We start from the raw sequence: 23,243 nt of genomic DNA, 5'->3' as shown, positions 1-23,243 counted from the left end.
GCTCCTTACTTTAATAATGATCAGATGACTAATTGGGTTGTCAAATACTTGTCCAATTTCTTAGCAACTATTTTTCATTCAAATATTCTATTTGTGTTTTTCTTCTACTAGAATAACATCTCGAAGGAAAACCTTTCACTTCAAAAACTTCTTCAAAACACAATTAGGGATGAAAGTAAAAATTTTAAAGCAAATAAACAAAGAAAGAAAAATGATGGATAATAGTGCCTCTTCATTAATTTGGTAAAAAAGTTTTCTTCAAAGAATAAAAAATTGTCTCCATTAATTTTGAAAGATTTTGCTTCTTAATGTTTTGTGGAATCTCATATTTTGCTAGATAATGAATGCATCAAGCATCAATTTCTTTATTTTTGTAGATACTGTCACACATCTATATACTTACAATGGAAGAGTTGTGTCTCATCGTCATCAAATCCAAATAGTCACGTCCCTTCACAATCAACAGGCACATGAGAACTACTATGCGAGTTGGAGAGCCACCTTATTGAGGGCAAAAGGGAATTATTAAGATATATAATAAGGGCAAAAAGGGAAGAAGAAAATTCTCCCCTTATAGTCCCTTTTAATATAATATAGATATTGATAGATAATTAAGGAATAATGAATTAATTTATAACATAATCGATTTTTAAAGGCATTCATGTAAATAAGTAGAATAAATATGGGATAAACATGTACAAAAGTATTTAAAAGGGAACAAACGTGTCCAAAAGTATTATCTACACCCTCACTTTTTAATTTAATAGACATATAAATATGATAATACAAAATGGGGAGCTAAACAAAATAAATCCTTTGACTATATTCAACAAAAATATTTACTTTCTCTACTTGTTCATACCGTTGAAACCTTTGCTTGTTTGAATGATCATGTTTGTTCGAGATCTTGGAGGACACACTTTGAAGCCTTTTATTGTTTTTCACCTTGAACATGGCTCATCGCATCTTTTTCTAGATTTTTTTGATGTGTTGATATCGAAAATTGGTATTAACTGTGAATTTGTAATTTTGGGAGGAATTGAGCGAATGTCTTGTCCAATAAAGAAAAAACTCGCACTGGTGTAGTGCTTGGTCACCGACACTTCGACGATCAAGTCAATAATTATTTAGAGAGCTAGAGAGTGGAAAGTTGATGGTATATTTTGGTGCACCTCAAATGTCATGAGCCCTCTTGATTATATAGAAATAGGTTCGTAAATGTTATTTGCTAATTAATTCTTCAAGTGATTAATCAAGTCGTTACTAACCGCTGTAAACCAGGGGATTTATTTTACTAGCAAACACTTAGACATAATCCTTGTTTTCATAGAGTTGACCTCCTAAAGCTCTATGGTTGTTTCTATGGGTTCGACTTCGGTACTTAGGCATTATTGCTTGATGACCATGAGTCTCCATACTTGGCCAAATAAACTTATGACTTGATGGCCGACCCTATTGGTTGGTCTTCATACTTAGTTAAGTAAATATTCAAATTTTCAACCACAATATTATGGATACTTTTTTTATAATATATATAGGAGTGGAGGATCGAACTTCATTTCTTGAAGTTGATAGTACAAATTTAGATCAGTTGAGTTATGCTCATGTTGGTCTCATTTTTTTCTAATCCGTATATTACATCATGATATATATTTCTTTCAAGTTCAACAACATGAGCGATCAATAAAATTTGAAACTTAATCTATAAGAAAAATGTCAATTTACACCCCTAAACTTTAGCTAAATCAACAATTATACCAATTTAAACTTTGAATGTAAAAACATTTATCGCGAAAACTAGTAGACATGTAACGTTCGAGTTTAAGAGGTTTGCATGTATAAATTAACATCACAACTAAATGAGAGAGATCTTAAAGATATGTTAACATAGTTAACACATGCAATCTTAACGACTAATGTTGTAACAAAAAAAAAGATCCTACCAAATTCTTACAAACCAAAGATTGCAAATATAAATTTGATTCTCTAAAATAAGCAAACTCTTGATAAACATAGAACTTAACTTTCTCAAGCTTTGAATAATTTCAAACCAAACTGAAAAAGAAGAAAGAAAAGAATAAAAACAGAACTTTTGCATTTGGTTTTGCGCCTTCTACGGTCGTAATGCGAAATAAAAGGGCATGCTATCTTTCTCTGTGCTTTCTTGGATCGTTCTCCTTGTATCTAACTTTTCTCCTCCATATCTGTATTTTGTATATTCCTCCAGGTTTCTTTTCTAGAGCCGATCGTCTTACTACTGTCCATTTTTCTGTTTCCGAGAACTCGATCGGAATCCGGCGAAATCCACTCAATATCCTACTACCCATTTCGTATTTTGGGGGACCAACATTGAATTTGGTCCCTATCCTAAACGATCATCAGTTTTTAAGGAGGTTTGACGATTTGTAGAAGTGGGTTGTTCGTGTTCAGGAATGGCAATTGCTCGTGTTGTTTTGTTTTGCCAATGATTATGGGGTTAGAAAGTGATGCCGGTTTCAGGTTGAGTTCCCATGGGGATTTGTTTGAGCGGTGAGGCAAGGGGTGACGGATTGAAGGGTCCGTCTAGAAGGAATTCAGGTACTGCTTATGAATTATGATGTTCCTATGAGTTTTCGTTTCATTTGATTGTGTTCTGTTTGCGGGTTGATTGACATGTATATTCTGATTTCTTCATTAAATGGACATTACTCTGAACTTTGAAGACATTCTGGACGGTGTTGGTTCTATTGAACAAATGATTTTTCTGTAGTTGCTTTTTGTTGTAACTTTCACATTATGACACATTCACCAACAGAGGAAAATGCTCAGCCTAAAACCGAGACCAATGGAATAGGACTAAATCAAAGATTGTAAATGTCTCCAGTTATTATTGGATGTTGTAAACATCGACGTGACCGAAACTCTTAGCAAATTATTGAAATGAATCTTATTTGGATTTAAATGATGTCACAATCTTCATATGGAAAATTTCTCTGTTCCCTTTGAATCTTAATGTTCAATGATGGTCGTCATCTTGGCAGTCAAAGAATGTTTCTCTTCCATGCAATATATCTGCCTAAGAAGTATAGAAATGAATACACATATAGGACATGAATAGATGCTAGAACATGTCTTTTTTCTTTTCCTTCCAAAAGCTAGGACATTACTTAGACATGGCCCAAGTCAAAGACAGATTTATGAAAAGAAATATGTATATAGTTAAATAGATTTGATATGTTTTAAACATGATTAATGGTCCTATGCTTGAATTTTCTTTTGTTCCTTTTAATTTTGAAAGTTGCAATTAATTCTTCAAAAGAAGAGTTGAACGATCTTATATGGATGTTAATAATCTATTTCTAGTGATGGGTCGGTTCAACTCAATTATTGACTGAAATTGACATAGATTAAGGATAGTGAAGAATGACTAAAAAGCTAATTTGATAAAACCTAAAACCAATTTGAGCCAACTGCTTGCATAATCGAATGAACCAACTAAAACAGAAGCATTCTAAAATACCAACAAAAAATGATTGAATGGACTAAAATTGACCTTAGTGTATTCTTTCATTCTTTTCTTATTGTTTGTCTGTATGTTTTTTAATGTAACCAAATCCACCGATATTAAGTAACCAACTGACTAGGTTCAGTTGGTTTGCTGTCACTCTCTCATTTTCTTTCTAAGCATATTTTTAAAAATTAAACAAAAGGTCCAAAACCTAATAAGCATATTTCTAAAAAATCAGTACCAAATAAGCCTACCTTTGGCTCATTTGGATCGAGCAGAAGCATAGCATATTTGAAGATAGGGAATCGGATTTCACACAATTTTATTTATTTATCATCTTTTGTATATATCTCTCTCCTGGTGTAATTCTCACACACACACATGTGTGTGTGTGTGTATATATGTGTGTGTATATAATTTATATATATATATATTTGTGATTACAATCTTACTTCTCTTGTATCGCAATGGAATAACATTATGCCTCACGGCACATGTTGTGGTTTTGTAATTTCATACCATCAATGAAACTTTGAATGGATGTTTCTTACAAAAAAAATATTGATTTCTCATTTCAAAAATCAAATATGCCTATCCTACAACTCTACAGTCTATGCTATACATTTTTAGAAAAAACCAAATGTTTCTCATTAGGTTTCATGTATTTTTCCTTTTGGTTTTTTTCCCTATGCCAATGTATTCCCGAGTGAAAAAGAACAATGAATACCTAATCCTATAATTTTTTTGCAGTACTATTTTCCGATGCCATTGTGTTCCTGAGTGAGATAAGAGGGAATACCTAATCCTCATCCTATAATTTTCCTTAGTATTCTTTTGTCTATGCCATTGTGTTCCCAAGTTATAGAGAATCATGAATACCCAATCCTATAATTGGAAGGCCCAGTTGTTGAACTGTTGGTGTCTATTGTATAATGTGTGTCTGATAACAATTGTACAATCTATCAAGGGTTGTATCTAACATTAGGTGTCCAGTATCATCGAAACTATCATGATTTGGATGTAGCTATTTTCTTTGATTTAAATAGATACTCAATTTGAATGCAGTTCCAAGAAACATCAAGACTCGTTTAGGATTTGTTCTACAAAATGGAAATGCAGTGGATACAAGGGCGGTCAAAATCCCTCATGCCTTTTTGACATAGTTATACCATTGAAGTTAAGAAAAATTTCTCTGAATGTACTCATTGGTAATTGGTACCAAGCTTCCCAGGGACTTCCAACCAAGTAAAGACTTGGAAGAACTCAAAACATGATTCTCAAAAAATTGTGTGCACAAATGTTGCTAATACAGCCAATCACCTGGTAAAATGGAATTGGATCTCCCTCACTCAACATGGGGGGCTAGGGGTGGATTCTCTCAAGCAAAGGAACAGCAACCTCATTTTAAAATGGCTTTGGATTTACCCAAGAGGAAAAAATGCTTTGGAGGATTGTGGTTGCAACTATTTATGGGGTTGAGCTTCGTGGATGGCCTAACAAACTGGCTGGATGTAGACCTGAGTTGACATAGACAAAAAAGGAATGGTTTTATTCATTTTAAAATTTAAAATTTAATTTGATTTTATTCTTGTTTTTTGAAGTTCAAAGTAGTAATGGCCAGTGTATTTGTTTTTGTGAGGATGCCTGGCTAAGGTGGTCCCTTTCTCTCTGCAATTCCTGAATTTATGCCGATTTTCAAAAAGGTGGCTTTTATAGCAGAATGTGTTGTGTGTGAGCTTCAGGTTTTGAATTTAGAGGTTAAAAGAAGATTGTTTGACAGAGAGGTGGCTAAATGGGCTATCTCTGCTGAAAAACTGGATGTGGTTCAGATTGGAACTAGCCAAGACAAAATCACTTGGAATTTAGAACTAAATTGCTTGTTAGCGTTTATCCACCTTATTAATCCGAAAGCCAAGTTGAGAAGTCTCTTGTGAGTTACATCTGGACATTCAAGATTTGTTAGAAAGTCAAGCTCTTTATTTGTCCTATTCTTTATAGGAGTCTGAATACTGTTGATTAATTGGAGGGAAGTTTCGTCACTGGACTTTATCACCCTCAGTCTGCTGTTTCTGTAATTATCTTGACCACATCTTCCTGACTTCCTCCATTGTTCTTTCACTTAGTGGGCTTAGTAATTTCTTTTGTCTGGATTTGATTTTCCCTCCTTTTACGGGTGAATCTTTGGCTTTTCAGTTCTTGGTGGCATGATGTTAAAAAGCAAAAGCTTAGATCTTGTAGAATCTTGCAGGGCGAGCTCTTCTTTGGCTTATTTGGAAAGAGATAAATCAAAGGGGCTGTTTGAGGCACTGAGTTAAGATAAGATGTATGAAGTTCATATGTCTGTAGAGTTCATATATTTGTGGAGTTCATATGTCTGGAGTTATTTGGTCTGAGTTCATATGTCTGTGTGGGGTGTAGAGTTGAGTTCATATGTCTGGGTATCTGATTCAGTTTTTGAACTCTAAATAATATGCTTTTATGATTACTATTTTTGTTTTGAAACTTTTTTATTCAATAATTCTACCCATCTTTGTTTGAATAAAATATGGATTGCAATTTTTTTTTTTTAATTTTTAAAACTTTTCTTTGTTTCTTTCTTTCTTTTTTGGGCAAGGAACAATAAGTAACCCATTACTTTTATTATAGAAATATGGTTAAATAAAATGAGAAACTAAAGCGAAACCAAAACTTTTGATTCTAGCCAATTTTTCTCCATGAATTTCATTATCATCATCTTCTTTTTCTTCTTTTTCCTATTGTTAGTTCTATATTTTTACTAAGTCATGATTTTTTTTAATTAAAAATCTCCCCCATTATCGTAATAGCCAATAGAATGTCACCACATTTTTTTCAACAATTTCACTTTCAATTCCTTTAAATTTGGAGAATCATAGAGAATAAATCTCTATTTTTCACTAATTCTTGCTCAAAAATGTTCAAAGAAAAATAATTATATTTTATGGTTTTTTTTTTGTTATATGTTACATACTTTTGAATTACATACATACTTTTCGTTTAAATATTCTTAACGCTAATTTGATATGTGAATTCATTATGTATAAATATTGCATTTAATGTAGACAAAATAATATTTTTTATATAATCGACAACCCTACGACATACTTTAACAGCCATCAGTCTTATAGTAGTTGGAAGTGGTTTCAAAGTTGATTTTTGCTGGAGTTTGTAGTAGGAGGTGGTTGTCGAAGCCTGAAGTTGGTCACATGAAGGTGTATTGGAGTTGGTTGTCGAAGTTTGTCATCGGAGGTGGATTTTGTATCTCGGAGTTGGTCGGGCGAAAGTGGTTGTCGAAGTTGAACATCGAAGATGATTTTCTTTGGAGATTGTAGTCGGAGGTGACTGTCGGAGCCTGAAGTTAGTTGCAAGAAGGTGGTATTAGAGTTGGTTATTGGAGTTTGTCGTCGAAGGTGGTTGTCAAAGCCTTGAGTTGGTCGTCGGAGTTGCTCGTTCAAAGGTGATCATCGAAGGTGATTTTCATTAGAGTTTGTAGTCGGAGGTGGTGGTCGAAGCCTACGAAGGTGGTTGTCAGAGTTGATCATCGGAGTTTGTTATTAGAGCCAATTGGTCGTCGGAGTTGGTAGCGTGAAGGTAGTCGTCGGAATTGGGTCACAGAAGGTGGTTTTCGGAGGCCAGAATTGGTTGTCAGAGTTGGTCGCGCGAAGATTGTCGGAGCTCGGAGTTGGTTGCCAGAGCTGTCATCGGAGGTTGTTGTTGGAGTTTGGATTTTGTCACCGGAATTGTCATCAAAGGTGGTTGTCGGAGCCTAGAGTTGGTCATCAAAGTTATCATTGGAGGTGGTTGTCGGAGTCCGGAGTTAGTTCTCGGAGTGTGACAGTGGCTGATGGGTGGAGCCATTGAAAACATAGGAAGAAGGGAGAGTTGGGGTGAGTTGGTAAAATATACCAACTCAACTCCACCAACATTTGAAGTTGGTGGGCCAAACAATGAGTTGGTATATTATACCAACTCAACTCATGTTGGTGAGCCAAACACCCCAAAGAGATTTTTGCGGATAAGATGGATTTGATGAATTCTTTTTGTGATGGTGTATAATACACAGACCACAAGAAGTTATTTCGTAACTACAACCTTGTCATGATGCTTAATGATTGGAATGTTCGTTGGGAGGGGGTTTTTTCTCTAACCCTAACCTCTAGTTTGTTTCTTTCATTTTCTCTAACACATCATCTATTTCTTAGCTTAAAGAAAAGAAGAAAATTATTAGGACAAATGGAGCATAGAGATGCTAACAATTGGACGAGATAATCAGATTGGTCAACTTTTTAAAGATTAGGATTCTAACATGGGATATGATTTTTATTCATTAGTTCTATTATTTAATTGATTTATAGTGCTCAAAGGGTTTTCACTAGAGGGATGGAATTATGATTTAGGGTGGGAGTTGGTGATGTGGTTTTGGAGTGTTGATGCTCAAATGTGTTTAATTTTAAGTAATTGCCTTTCTCATGATTAAATTTGGCAAACTGTGAAAAGGATATTTGAACCGTGCGCCAACTGCATCCAAGATTTATCTATTCCTTACCTCATTCCTAATCACGTCCTAGTTGAAATTGCATCATAGATAAATATCAATGTATTGTAGATATATATCCAGGCATATCCTTAACATGATACACCAACACTGTAACCTTGGAGTTGGAGAAGTATCTTGATAGAACCTAAATATACTGAGATATAAACGGTAATGGAACTACAAGATAAACTAAGTTATTTGAGGTACTTGGACTCTCCCGATCTTGAGATCACACTCAAGCCCTAATTCACTCACCAAAATATTGTCTATCTTCTCCATTCCCCACCCCCTCTATTTATAACCAACAAGTATAACAAACTCCCTAGCTAATTACTAATATACCTTTAATACTCCAATAATACCCTAATATCATTTCTATCATATTTGTGTGCCCTAGAATTTTAGGAAAAGACAAGAAAATAAGAGGCAATTCTCCATTGCAAAAGACTTTTGTATTAATCCTGTGGAAAGTAAACCCTGAAAACTCAATATATTGGTGGATAGCCATTATTGTGAAGGATTAAATTCAGCTGAAAGCCTTAAGAAAGGATGCTTTTACTCGACTATTATGTTAGCCCAAGTTTGTAGCAGTATAATTGAAAGAGAGTCAATCGTTTTCCTTTTCATTGTTTCCATAGCAGGAAAATGTGGGAGTCTTTATTTCAAGGTTACAAGATTGCTTGGATATTCAATTTTATTGCAAAAAGCAACGTCCTTATTTTTCTTTGCAGCCCTCTGGAAAAAACAATTAGAGTCTCTTTGATGACAAACAATCCTTGTGGGAAGAAAATTTTGAGATGATTAAACATTAATGGCTTCTTGGTGTGTTCTTCCCAAAAAATTTTAGGAATTATTTGTCGTTTGGTATTAATTCTTGTTGGGATGGGAAGCTTTCTTGTGACTACTCTTGGGTTTATGATACCTTTGTCTTAGGAAGTATCTTGTAATGCTCTATGGTGGGTGGTGCATGTTATTTAGAAAGGGTAAGGTGAATGGTGGGATCAAATTGTGAAACCATACATAACTTTTCACGTTATTGATAAAAAGCTTTGCTTGTCTTTCAAAAAAACATATTTACCTTACTGAAATTTTTGGCTCACAGTGTTTTTTTCATATATATTATCAGAGATGGCTCATGAATCTCCTTCTAGACCAGAGGGAACCACAAGTGGACATTGCATGGTTAATAAGCATATTGATGTTCTCCGTGAAACCCCTGCTTATAGGGACGTTGAAATTTTTGCATATGAGGAGATGAAGTTGAGCACAAAGAATTTTCGGCCAGATCTAATTCTTGGAGAGGGTGGTTTTGGAGTTGTATACAAAGGATTTATTGATGAAAACGTAAGACCTGGTTTTAAGATGATGCAGGTTGCCATTAAGGAGCTAAATCGTGAAGGTTTTCAAGGTGACAGGGAATGGCTGGTATGGTTCTTTTCTGCTAGCTTATATATTGTTAAATTTGTATATTATTGAATAAATCAGGATACATAATCAACCTTTTACAAGGTGAATAAATAGCCATCAATAAACCAATAAAGAAAAATACAAGAAAGGAAAATACTATAAAGGAAATAATAATTAGGAATAAACTAATTTAGTAATAATCCCCAATTTTCTTTTAACATATACTTTCCTGAACTTGAGTTGTATACAATTTTTTGACGGTGTTGTGTTATGATAATAATTTCTTTCAACAATAGCAAAATATTTCGTTAGAAGTTTGAATAATTCACAGAAAAAATGCGCAGTGTTGCTATTCATTTGCAGGATTATGAACTTAACGTTGCAGGCTAAACTTTCATGTTTTTTTTTTTTTTTATCTTTTTCTTTTTTAACCAGATACAAAAATTTCATTGAAAGTATGAAAAGAGTGACTATTGCTCAAAGGGTACGAACTCCAAAAGGGGTGAGAGATAGGCAAAGACTAAGGATTTTTTAAGAATAAATAGGCAGAAACTAATGATACAAATGCGATTGGTAAATAATTAGAGTATTAAGGACATATTAACAATTAATCAAGGAGTTTGTTAGGGAAGTTTGGTTACAAGTATAGTGAGTGGAGGAGGAGGAAGATAGGCTATATTTTGTGGAGTGAATCAGGTTTGAGAGTACTCTCAAGATTGGAGGGTCCAAGTACTTCGTAGACTTGGTTTATCTTGTATTTCTGTTCTCTTTTATAGTTTAATATATTCGGGTTCTATCAATTTGGTATATGATGTAGTAGGATTAGAGTAAATTAGGGTATCTTGGTTAAATCTTTAATTGATTAAAATTAAGATTAGTTTCCTTGATTGATTAGGATAAGGATTAGTTTCCTTAGCTTATTAGGTTTACAATTAGGATTAGTTTTCTTTTCAATTTTCTATAAATAGAGGGATTGTTTTCTTGTATTGGCAACTTTTTATTGATAATAAAGATTCTTTATTATTGAAGATTTCTCTCCTTTTTATCTATTAGGCTAAATCAATATCAGAGCTATTTGATTCTGGCCATGGAGTTTGATGCTAATATATGAGAAGGGATGGAGCGTCTAATTTTGATTATCGATTTTTTCCCAGATTCAAGTAGGAAGAGCTTTCTCTATTCCCTTCTAAATACAGGAAAACATCGTTTCAAAGAAATTATAGAACATATTCCTAGATTCAAGTGAAAAAAGTTCTCTATTCTGTTCTAAATATAAGAAAACATAGTTTCAAAGAGATTAGAGAACGTATTGAGGAGTTGATATCAGCAAAGATAGAATGGTGAAGGAAAATGTGGAGGCTGATTTCGTGGATAAAATTGGAATGGCCTGAGGATTACATTATCACAAGTGGGAGAGATTTTTTTTTTGAAAGATTCTCCTGTCTCGTCTCAATGCCTCTTGTTTGGCGACATCTTTTCTATATGGCTGAATCATTAGAGGTTGGGAAGAAATACACTGAAAGTAGTGATGAAGTAACCAACCTATTACTCACATTGTTCCTTTATGTGACGTGTGATTGGGATAGGGTTTCCAACCTTCAAAGGCAAGGAAGGGAAAGACTTGAATGGTGAGTCATACCTGGTTAAACATCGTATTGTGGAGTATTCAACACTAAAGAAGGAAGAGTTGAGAGTGGAATTTCCAATGAGAAATCATCAATGGTTGGTGCTGAAGATGGAAATCTGAGGGAGGCACCAACAGAGGACGCAAAAAAGGGACAAAGGGAATGAAAAGGGGCTGATGGTTGAGATCACTGGTGATCACCGCTTTGAAGGTGGGAGATGAACACTTGGAAAAAGCGTTGGCACAAGGGTATGGAAGAGATGGCAGGGGGATGGGAATAAAAAAATTGGTGGAGACCATTGCGAGAGATGAATGAATTGGTGGAGAGACGCTGCTGGAAATTTTGGGAGATGGTGGCCATGGGGGAGTTGGGTCGCAGTCAAGTAAGAAGAAAAAAAAAGAAAGAAAAGAAAACCCTAATCATACATATCAACGTGGAGATGAATCTAGAAGAAAGTGGGTTGGTAGGCTGTTTGTTGGGTGGATTTCTATGAATTTGTTGAGGTATATTTGTTTAACTAAAGGAGAATGAGGTAGAATCGATTTCATCTACAACCACATATTTTTCAATCAAAGTAGAGAATGTGGCAGGAATTACGGGTGACGATTCTACTTGAATATTTTTACCATTCTGAAACAAGGTATCAAAACCATTTGCAAAGTAAGGGTCTATTTGGTAGAGAATCTGAAAACAGAAATCTAAAAACAAGGGATTAAATATGACCTTACTTGAACAAGATTTGTTCTATAGGTTGTACAACTATGTCTTTGAATTCTAAAGAAAATAAGGGATTAAATAAAAATAGAGTTGTATTTCATGTTTTCAGATATGTGTTTGGTACAGGGTTGGCAAAAATTCTCGCAAGGTTGGATCCTCGTCCTGACGGTTTGATCGGGGATATGGGTCAAATCAGGGATTATAACCAGGTCCTCGGTCGGAGATAGGGAGGGTATCCCCGCCCCATCCCCGTCCCCGTCCTTGACCCCCGACCCCTTTTTTTTATTATATATATATTAATTTTACAAATAAAAATATATAATATATAATTATATATATACCCTATAAATATATATTAATTTTACAAATATTTATATAATTATATATATTACAAAAAAAAAAAAAACCGTGGATGTGTGCTCGGCAGGGAATCCCCGTCCTCATCCCCACCTTCAATTGGTGGGGATGGGGACGGGGAATCGCACCCACCCACCCCCCACCCGGCCCCGCCCGCCCCGACCTCGTTGCCAACCCTAGTTTGGTAGCAGAATTCAGAAATTGGATTCTAACTTAAACAATTGTGAACTAGTTGTAGTTACCCATGGAATATTAGTTGACAATAAATTGTTATTAATTTATTTATTAACATGTTTTATGTTAAAAAAATTGTATAATTTTTGTTGGTAATATTATATAATTTATAAGAAAAATTGAAAATTTGGTCCCTTAGAGTAAGTAAAAATTTAGGTCTTATGGTTTATAATTAGAATTTACCCCCTATGGTTTGATAAAAGCTTCATAATAAATAGTCCATCTGGCAGGGACTATTTAAGAGGATTTAACAAACCATAGGGACTATATATGAATTTATCATATGAACTAAATTCTAAATTTGTGACTAACTTTTAACTTTATTCAAACCATAGGGACCAAACTTGGAATTTAACCTAATTTAATTTATTTACACTATAAATATTTTAATTTGAAAAAAAATTGAATTTGTTTTATAACATGACATACTATATTTCTAAATGTTTTTATCTTTATTTAATATAACTTTGCGTTTCAAGAAAACATAAAAATATTGTTTTCAGAATTTGCACCGTTTGAATCACAGAATCAGAAAACAGTTTTCAGAAATAGAATTTGGGTTGTCTGTCAAACAGATATTCGCTGAATTCAATAAATCTAAAAACATAAAACAGAATCCGGATTGCGAACAAAACATGCCCTAAATCGTCGAATCCTCCACAACAAAATCTTCTTAGGTTAGAGAGTCCATAATCTCCTTACTGCTTACACTAATATCTGAATCATCATCAAAATCATAACTAGAAAGATTGTCTTTAGGAAGTGGATGACTATAAACTTTTTTAACAAAAGGTGGTTGTAGTACTATTGGGTATGGGCTGATTTACATGGGTTAAAAATGAAGAAGGCTGTTTTTTTTTTTTTTTTTTAATCATTTCCCAGTTTTGAGAAATTTCTTTCGTGTAACCACACCTTGAGGGGAAGGTGTGTTTTAGGGGTGGGTAATTAGAATGCTATTGGTAAATATTTAAAGTATTAAGAGCATATTAGTACTTAGTTTAGGAGTTTGTTAGGCAAGTTCTAAAAACAGTGAGTGGGGAACGAGGCAGATAGGCAATATATGGTGAAATGTAGTAGTGCTTGAGAGTATTCTCAAAATTGGGAGGGTCCAAGTACCTCAAACACTTGGTTTATCTTGTATTTCTATTCTCTTTTATAGTTCAACATATTTGGGTTCTATCAGAGTGAAAAAGAACTAAAAAAGAAATACAAAGTAACCACAACTCATGAGAAATGATGAACTTATGAACTCAGTAAAGAACTAATACATCAAATTGAATCAAGAGAATTAATATCGAACTGTCCATAGAATTTGGAATAGATTTCTGAAAGCTGCATCAAGTATTGGCGAAGAGTCTCAATCTTCCTTTTAACGAGCTTCATGGTTTTTATGTGAAGTTACCAAGTTAGCAAAGCATATAATGCCAACCAAGGACAATTCCTGAATTTATGTGTTGGTTTCATATTTTCATACAAAGTATATGCAAATGCACATCACTTATAGAGAACAAGTTATGAATTAGTTAAGGTCCCATTTTATAATGATTACTATGTATATAATTTATACACACTGATTATACATCTGACATCACTGATCACTGATCATAATGTATATGATTTCCCATTTTCTTCTCTATAATGTTCTTATTTAGTGCATTGGTGAGCTATTTAAACAATATCAGTAAATGATTTACTAATTTGAAATGATCTATTGTTTGGTAGAAATAATATTATTCTGACTTGTAACCCTTGTAAACCAGGCAGAAGTTAACTCTCTGGGGCAGCTTAGTCACCCTAATCTTGTGAAGCTAATTGGTTATTGCTGTGAGGATGAGCACAGGATGTTGGTGTATGAATATATGGCTGGTGGGAGCTTGGAGAAACACCTTTTCCGCAGTAAGTTTTGGTCTATGAATGAAATAGGCCTTAACTATACCTAATCATTATGGTTCTGGATTTTTTAAGTGCTATAATTTTTATCACTAATGCTGTTGTATGAAGAGCACGAATTGGGTCAAGTTAGGTACTTAATTAACCGCTTTGTGTCCACTGTGTCATTTTATATTGTGCTATTGTTTTTATTTTTTTACTTTCCAATATGGCAAGGAGCTATATTGGTGAACTTCAATGTGCTTATCAATGACCAAATGCTGAAACAATTAGTTGTTCTTTCCATTGGAAGCCTCCTGGGAGATTCTAAATTCATTATTAGCGTTAAGTTAGGAACTCATTACCTAAGTTGAAGTAGGTCCATGGCAGGACTTCAAACATTTGGACAATGCCTACTGAGAAAATAGTCCCTAGAATTCTTAGTTTGGTCCCTGATCTTTAAAAGTTCTCCATTTTACTCTAAATGCATCCAAAATTCACTGTTAGGTTATTTAAAAGAAATTGTCAACAAAAAAGTTGATGTGATTAAATTATTGTTTCAACAACATATTTGGACATAAGCATGCCCTTTGAAAGAAATTATGGGGTTATTTGGGAGACTGTAATGGAATGAATTTGTAATGTAATGTAATCCATAATCTATATTTGGATTGATCGTTTTGGGCCCGATTTGTAATACCAAACTTGTTCCATTTCCACAAGTTTCAACCCAACCCTCTTTTCCACCATTTTCACGCTTCACGATTTCATTTCCGTTCCGCCCTTGATTCTCACGCATCCCAACATTCTTCAGATTCCCAGTAATGCTGATTACATTCCAGCTTCCTAAATAGCCCCTAATTTCAATGAGGTGCAGGTTGGATTTTTCTGATAGGCATGTTGGAGTTCATGTGTCAAGTGGCATCACTTTTTGTTTATACTTCCTTTTATTTTATTTATTTTTTTTTTACACCAGGGTAAAATTGAGCATTTTAGATTATGGACCAAATTAATGAACTACCCAAAAGATCAGGGACCATTTTGTATATTTTGCCTTTTTTTTTGTCTTGCTTTTCTTCCTTTTTCTTTCTGATGCCCAAGCATTTCATTTACCCAAATGAAATATGAAACATTTTTCAAATACAAGAATTCAGGAGTTTACAAAATGTCCTCCTATTGACAAAAACAAAAAAGAGAGAATACTTACATGAGTATTAGTATGGAAGCAGGAGGAATATTGTTAGGAACATTAATAGTATTTGTAAAGTGCGTGGGAAATTGGTAATTGTCTTCTTTAAATCAGTACTACTTTTGGTTAATTTTCATTTTGGTTTATCATTCCAAGATTCTTGTTGGTTATCATACTTACAAGTGGCTAGAGGGGCTTTCTCTTTGGCTATTTTGTTCAAGTTCTCACATAATCAATTGGGTTAGGGTTTATAGACTTCGTGGGGGTTAGATGGATTAGGGTATTCTGGGAGGAGATAGGAAACATTTTTTGTTTTGGAGAGTATGTTAATAGGCTTAAAGAGGAAATTTGGACTGAGCTTTAAGTGTTAAAAACCAGTGGACTGTTTGAAATAATGAATACGTCTGAATGATTGGAACAGAAAATCAATCTGGGCTATAATAAGAAAGGAGTTTAGGGTTTTGGTTTGGTCGGGGAGTTCGGTCTCTTTCTCCTTTGGGTTCCGTCGGTCTTTGGCCAATAGGGGACGATGGAGGTGGCCTCTCTTCTTACCTTGATTGATTGAGAGTTGACTTTAGGCTTGGAAGGAAGGATGTTTGGGTGTGGAGTCCTTTCCCTCCGGAGGGCTTCTCTTGTAGGTCTTTCTTTAGATTTTTATTAGATCCCTCTCCTGCTATTGAGTCGGTCTTTGATGTGATATAGAGGAAACCAAAGAAAGTCACGTTCTTCTCTTGGCAAGTTTTGCTTGGGCGTGTAAACACTACAGATAGGCTTCTGAGAAATATGCCTTCGCTAATGGGCCCTTGGTATCGTATCCTTTATCGGAAGGCGGAGAAAAGCCTTGATCACCTTCTCTGGGAGTGTGAGTTTGCTAGATTTGTGTGGAATGACTTCTTTCAAGAGTTCGATTTTGCGCTTGCTCGTTAGAGGGAGTTCCTCCTCTATCAACCTTTCAAAGAGCAAGGCCGTTTTTTTTGGGATGTTGGGGTGTGTGTGATTTTGTGGGATCTTTGAGGAGAGAAACAATAGAGTGTTTCGTAGTGTGAAGAGAGACCCTAGTGAGGTTTGGTCTCTTGTGAGGTTTTACATCTCCCTTTGGGCTTTGGTCTTGAAGTCTTTTTGTAATTATTCACTAGGAAATATTCTTCTGGGTTGGAAGTACTTTTTCTAAGGGGTTTTGTGGGTTCAGTTTTTTTTGTGCAACTTTGTATTCTTTCATTTTTTTCTCAACAAAAACAGTTGTTTCTATAAAAAAAAAAAAGAAAAGAAGGAAGTTGCCTTCTCTCCAAATAATGACAGCTCTGGGTAGGTAGTGGGTTGGTTTGAACCTTTACCATCAGCCCAAATTGGTTGGATAGGAGATGGGAAAACAAATGGCAAAAAAAAAAAATATATAAACAGAGCAAGGAAAATTTTCCAATTCAAAGGCTATCAGGGAGCGAATTTGTTAGGGACTTAAGAACCTTGGAGAACCACATCCCAAAAGCTAGCTATTGGGGTGGGAGCACCAAGCCACTTAAGTATCACATTAGTCATCCCATTCTAACCAATGTGGGACAAAGGCATCCCATACTACCTTAGTTCCTAACAATATCCCATCCCCATAAAGCCAACGTTCGGTGGCTACTCCGGCGATACTTCACTCGGCCACATCCGGTCAGAACTCTCCACCGGTTCCACTCCGGAACATTGACAACCGGCTTTGATACCATTGTTAGGTACTTAAGCACCTTGGAGAACCACACCCCAAAAGCTGACTATTGAGGTGAGAGAGCCAAGCCACTTAAGTACCACATTAGTCATTCTATTCTAACCAGGGTGGGACAAAGGCATCCCATACTACCTTGGTTCCTAACAGAATTGTGGATAAACGAGAAAGGCTTTGCTTCAAGTATGACGAAAAGTCTGTCCTAGATTATCGATGCCGTAGGATCTCCTCCACCATAAAGCTGCATACCATGTTCCTAGCTTGACAAAAATTGAATAGCTGAAAAATCTCAAATGGACCATGCAAAAACAGGTCTAGAGGAAAATTTAGGTCCTATGTTGCAGTCTTACAGAGAATCCACCAATGCAGCCCCAAATGTTCTAAATGTTGAAATATTTACTTCCAAACCTTACTAAATGTTCCATGCAGGACACATCTTTTCACTTTATTTTTCAACGGCATATGTATACTTTGGAGCATCATTTTCTTATTTGCTGACACAATTATGACTATGTGAAATATTTTATTCGAAGAATTTAAATACCCATCCACCAAAATTTGTTAGATGAATTATGACTTACCCATACTATTTTAGGCAATAAATGAGGTGTGTGGCTTAAGAAGTTAGAACTAGAGGGAGTTGAATTGTTAACTCCACTCGATGTTTAGCCCGAAGAAGTCATGGGCCCATGACTAACAAATGTCAATTTTATTTCTTACTAACTCCTTAAGTTGTGAGTCTCATGACGAGACAATTTCCGCTCCTCTTATTTAACAAATCCAGTCGTTGCCCCAAATGCCTTCAAAATGGGCACTTATAGTTTGTAATTCCAACATCTTTTTCTGTTTAATAATAATTGTTATGATTTTAAGTCTCTTTCTCTGTTTAATAGTTATTTTTTATTAATTCAGTTTAATTATCTTGTAGCTTTTTAGTGACATTATATATCTGTACAATCTTATGTTTATGCATGCAAGTGTTGAAAAGGATGTTTTAGATCTTATTGAGCGATCGTTAAAATTTTATCAAGTGGTTCAAATAATTTCCATGCATTTTCGTGGTTTTTTGTTTGAATTACATTATCTCCATAGATTTTTGGAATCGTATCTACTTAATTCATAAACTTTAAAAAAATTTTAATATGCTTTAAGGCTTCAAAATATCTTCACCTTTGGTTCATGATGTTAACAACAGCCTGTAGTTGACAACTGTTCTTTTCCCCTAAAATTTAGAGGAGATGATGTGATTTAACAGTTAGTTGAATGGATTTAGGAAGTGTGGAGCATGTGCTTTTGACTATGGCCTTTACGTGTTTCAATTAAAATAAATAGCTTTGCAGATTGCTAGATGCCCTTCATTTTGTGAAACATGCATATTGATTAATTCTCATTTCCCTAATTGTTTTTTCCTACGGTGTTAGGAGTGGGTAGTTCGCTGAGTTGGGCGAGAAGAATTAAAATTGCATTAGATGTTGCAAAGGGACTTGCGTTTCTTCATGGTGCTGAAACACCTATCATATATCGTGATTTCAAGTCATCGAATATCTTGCTTGATGCAGTTAGTTTCTTTCCCTATCATTTTGTTTTATTTGTCAGACGTTATTCTTCTATAGGGACAATAGTTAAGTTTTTCTGCTATAAATTAGCAATGCAAAAGTTTGACATCCAATTCAACTTTCTAGGTGAGTCGGTACTAGAGATGTACGAAGAAGAATTTGTGTTTACTCAGTTCTTTTAATTTCTTTTGCTGAATTTCGAGTAATCTTTATCAGGACTTCAATGCGAAGCTTTCAGATTTTGGCCTTGCCAAAGAAGGACCTATGGGAGATCAAACTCATGTGTCAACAAGAGTGATGGGTACATATGGATATGCCGCTCCTGAATATGTAATGACGGGTGAGTTTGTAGGTACCTAATACAGAAAAAGTGCATTGCCTGAAGTCTTTTTTTCTTTTGGTATGGTAAATAGAACAAGAATGTTTGCATGTATTTGTTGAATTGGAGTAGTTTAGTCACTGCATAATTATCTAATCAGTCATGGTTGCAAGGTAATAATAGACCTAAATGAATAAATTACTTCCTCTATTTTATCAAGTTCATTTTATTGAAAAGAAAAATGAAGAGTGGTTTGCTAGATGTATTCTCTTCTTTAATTAGTTCTTGAATGCAAAGGATGAACTTAAGTAGGTTGCTACCCTTTCCGAGAATTTAGTCCATGTATTGACATTACCAGGACATTTAACTGCCCGAAGTGATGTCTATGGATTTGGGGTGGTTCTACTTGAGATGCTTATTGGCAGGAGAGTAATGGACAAGACCAGACCAAGTCGGGAGCACAACCTGGTTGAGTGGGCTCGTCCACTCTTGAACCACAACAAGAAACTTTTGAAGATATTGGATCCTAGACTAGAAGGACAATATTCAACTAAAGCTGCAATGAAGGTTGCCAATTTGACTTATCAATGTTTGAGCCAAAATCCAAAAGGCAGACCCCTAATGAGCCAGGTGGTAGAAATGCTGGAGGGCTTTCAAAGTACGGAAAATACGCTTCCTAGTGGAGTCAGTGGCGGTCAAATTCTCTACCAGCACACACCTGACAATACACAATAGAAACTGGATAACAAAAAACTGAAGGGAAGCATGGAAACAGGCAGGGATACACAACAAGCAAAGTGGACACTGGAAGGACCTCGAGCTCTGTCGCCCGTCCCCAGATTTGATTTCCCATGAAAAATCAGCATGTTTTGAAAGCTGAACTGCTTTTACGTGTTGATTGAACAGATGCCGAAAATGTGCAAAACTTTTTCTACTTAAATTTCTAAGAGCACATATTCTTGCTAGATATTCTATTGCCTGGAGAGTATTCATATATACATATTATATACAGATATACACAATATATATTTATACACACACACACATATATATATATGGGTGTAATATGTTCACTTTCTGTACTGTTTTTATTCTTTTTCTTTGTTTTATACATCAGCAAACACTGTACGCACTGCTTGTATATCTCGTGGAGCCAGTTGATTTGTACTTATGAACTTCGCAGTTTTAGAAATGAGATAACCTTTTGTGGTATTGTGGAGTTTATGGTTTAAGTCAATGCCATGCTTGGATGCATTATGCTTTCTTTGGGGTAATGGTATTTGTTTTGCAGGTGAAGCATCATAACATATATAGTGAATGAATAATGTCTAGTTTTATCCTAGCTTGTAAAATGGGGACGGTTTGCTAACAATTAGGTCCAAAGTATTTGTAGATATAGTACGATGCAAAAGAATTTACAAATATAGTAAAATTTATAATTTGCTTTCGAAATCTATTAGTTATAGACCATATCATTACTATGGGATCTATCAGTGATAGACTATTGATCGAGATTTATTAGTGATAGACCACACATTGGTAGGAGTCTATCAATAGATCATATTGTTAGTAGGAGTTCATTGACGATAGAGTCTATCACTATCACTGATAGATTTTGTTATATTTGCAATTTTTTTAAAATGTTGCTAGACATTTGATTGTTATCCCTAAAAATACTGCCCAATGCAACCATTGTATAAACGTCCTATTTAATTGTTAGTTAAATAGACTCGATGATCTCGATTTAAACATAAATATTAAATTCAAATCTTAGTTTGATGGATAGAACTTTTGGGTTTGGTTCGTTTCATTTTGATATTGAAACCTTTATCATTATTCTGTTATCAATTGTTTGACATAGATTTTGAATACACCATATAGATAAATGCATCAGATTGAAACACTTCCTTTTGAATACTCTTTCCCTTTCTTCTCTTCTGCCTCTCTATCGGGGACCTAAAGAGGTTCCGTCAAACTGGAGATTGTCCCACAGACGAACAGAGAATTTTGCCCATCCTACCTCCAACATGCCCTCCATCTCACTATTGAGAATATAATGAGAATATCATGTATGTATATATATATATGTATGTATGTATTTATTTATTTATTTATTTATTTTTAATCATAGTATTAAATATATTCCTTGTACTAATAAATGCAAACAAGCAATTATATGTGTGTAGTGCATATACTTGGTATATATACACATTAAAGATACCTGCAAGGATGAGAACAAACGTGTTATGTTGTGAAAACAGAACAAAACAATAAAAATGTAAAAATTCTAATATTTGAGTTTGATTATCTTTATTTCCTCTCTTACATTTGAAGTTATTTTGCTTAATTATCTATAAGTATGAGTGAATATATGTGAAGTATGTATTTAATGAACAATTTTTTTGGTCAATTATTTCATTAATTAAAATGATAGAACGATGATGGATAATGATCTGAACATGGTTGAGAAGTAACAATAAATTGGTCTGAATAACAATAAACATTTTGCTGAACTCTATACCTAAATAAAATGAGAATGAAGAATATGGACGAAAAAACAAAGAAAATCAGCTTGAGAGAGATTATTAATTGCCACACAAAATTAGCTAAAAGATGAAAAATGACCAAATGGAGAAGACAACATGATGGAAACTCAAATAGACTCAAAAGAATATTATTCATCATCCTCGAAATAAAGTTTATAACCAAATTATATAGGAGTGAGAAAATTTCTAGTACTACGATACTATGAAAAATGTTTCCTCCCTTCATTGTAGCTTGCTAGAAGATGTTCGAGAACACATTCTGAACATGATGGTCCACTTCAATGTGGCAGAGATGAATGGGTCACACATCGATAAGGGTAGCCAGGTTAGCATCATTCTATACTCGTTGCCAGATAGCTTCCTGCACTTTGTTAGCAATGTTGTGCTGAACAAAGTTGACTATATCCTTACAACACTCCTCAACGAGTTGCAAACATTCCAATCCTTGCTGAAAAGTAAGGAGAAGAAGGTTGGTGAGGAAAATGTTGCTTCATCTTCAAATAAGTTCCATCGAGGTTCGACCTCAGGGACTAAGTATGCACCTTCTACTTCTAACACTTCTAAGTGGAAGAAGAAGAAGGGTGGTAAGGGGAAGGGGAAGGTACCTGCTAACTCACAACCTGTCGCACAGCGGGGTAGGTGACCAATGCCGGTTGAAAAAGAAAAATGTTTCCATTGAAACCAGGATGGGCATTGGAAGTGGAATTGTCCTTGTTGGTTAAAGGAGAAGAAGAAGGCTAAGGCCAAGGCAAAACAAGGTAAATATGATTTATTAGTTTTTGAAACTTGTTTAGTGGAGAATGATGATTTTGCCTGGATTATTGACTCCAGGGCCACTAATCATGTTTGTTCTTCTTTTCAGGGGATTAGATCCTGGTGACAACTTGAGGCTAGTGAGATGACAATGAGAGTAGGCACCGGGCACATTGTCTCAGTTGTAGCAATGGGAGGACTCCAGTTGACTTTATAGAATAAATTTATCATTTTGAATGATGTATATATTGTTCCCGAGTTAAAGCAAAACTTAATTTCTGTAAAGTGTCTGATTGAATGTAAATAAACTCTCAACTTTTCGGTGAATAAAGTGTTTATTCTGAAAGATGGCGTTGAGATTTATTCAGCAAAACTAGAAAATAATTTGTATGTGCTAAGGTCGTTAGCAACAAATTTCCTCCATAACATAGAGATGTTTAAAACTGTTGTAACTCAAAATAAACGACTTAAGGTTTCTCCTAAGGAAAATGTCCAACTTTAGCACCTTCGACTAGGGCACATCAATCTTAATAGGACTGAGAGGTTGGTGAAGAATGGACTTCTAAGCGAGTTAGAGGAAAATTCTTTACCTATGTGCGAGTCATGCCTTAAAGGCAAGATAACTAAAAGACCTTTTACTGGAAAACGTTATCGAGCCAAAGAGCCTCTAGAGTTAGTGCATTCAGACCTTTGTGGTTTGATGAATGTGCGAGCAAGGGGAAGCTACAAGTATTTCATCACTTTTACTGATGATTATTCTCGGTATGGGTATGTTTATTTGATGCAACGGAAGTCAGAATCCTTTGAAAAGTTCAAAGAGTTCAAAGCTAAAGTTGAAAATACACTGGATAAACGGATTAAAATACATCGATCAGATCGGGGTGGAGAGTCTTTGGATTATGAGTTCCAAAACTATATGAT

General features: G+C 34.8%; 1 protein-coding gene across 2 annotated transcripts; it reads left to right on the top strand.

The window, feature by feature from the left end:
* The first annotated feature begins 1,915 nt into the window (after nucleotides 1-1,915).
* LOC120079641 (Protein kinase superfamily protein) lies at nucleotides 1,916-20,235 on the top strand. Of its 2 annotated transcripts, none has more exons than XM_039033908.2 (6): nucleotides 1,916-2,577; nucleotides 9,169-9,467; nucleotides 14,143-14,278; nucleotides 18,570-18,706; nucleotides 18,921-19,044; nucleotides 19,382-20,235. In XM_039033908.2, exons 1-6 carry the CDS (start codon nucleotides 2,511-2,513, stop codon nucleotides 19,756-19,758), a joined length of 1,140 nt encoding a protein of 379 aa, XP_038889836.1. In that variant the 5' UTR covers nucleotides 1,916-2,510; the 3' UTR covers nucleotides 19,759-20,235. The 2 variants fall into 2 exon arrangements, with proteins under 2 accessions (XP_038889836.1, XP_090170858.1); XM_090314732.1 differs by lacking the exon at nucleotides 1,916-2,577 and adding an exon at nucleotides 5,791-5,810.
* Nucleotides 20,236-23,243: the final 3,008 nt, after the last annotated feature.

Source organism: Benincasa hispida, chromosome 6 (assembly GCF_027475165.1).
Source record: "Benincasa hispida cultivar pf3 chromosome 6, pf3_genome.v1.1, whole genome shotgun sequence".
Classification (NCBI taxonomy): Eukaryota; Viridiplantae; Streptophyta; class Magnoliopsida; order Cucurbitales; family Cucurbitaceae; genus Benincasa; species Benincasa hispida.
The sequence above is the reverse complement of the archived record's forward strand: the minus strand, read 5'-3'. Positions and strand labels throughout refer to the sequence as shown.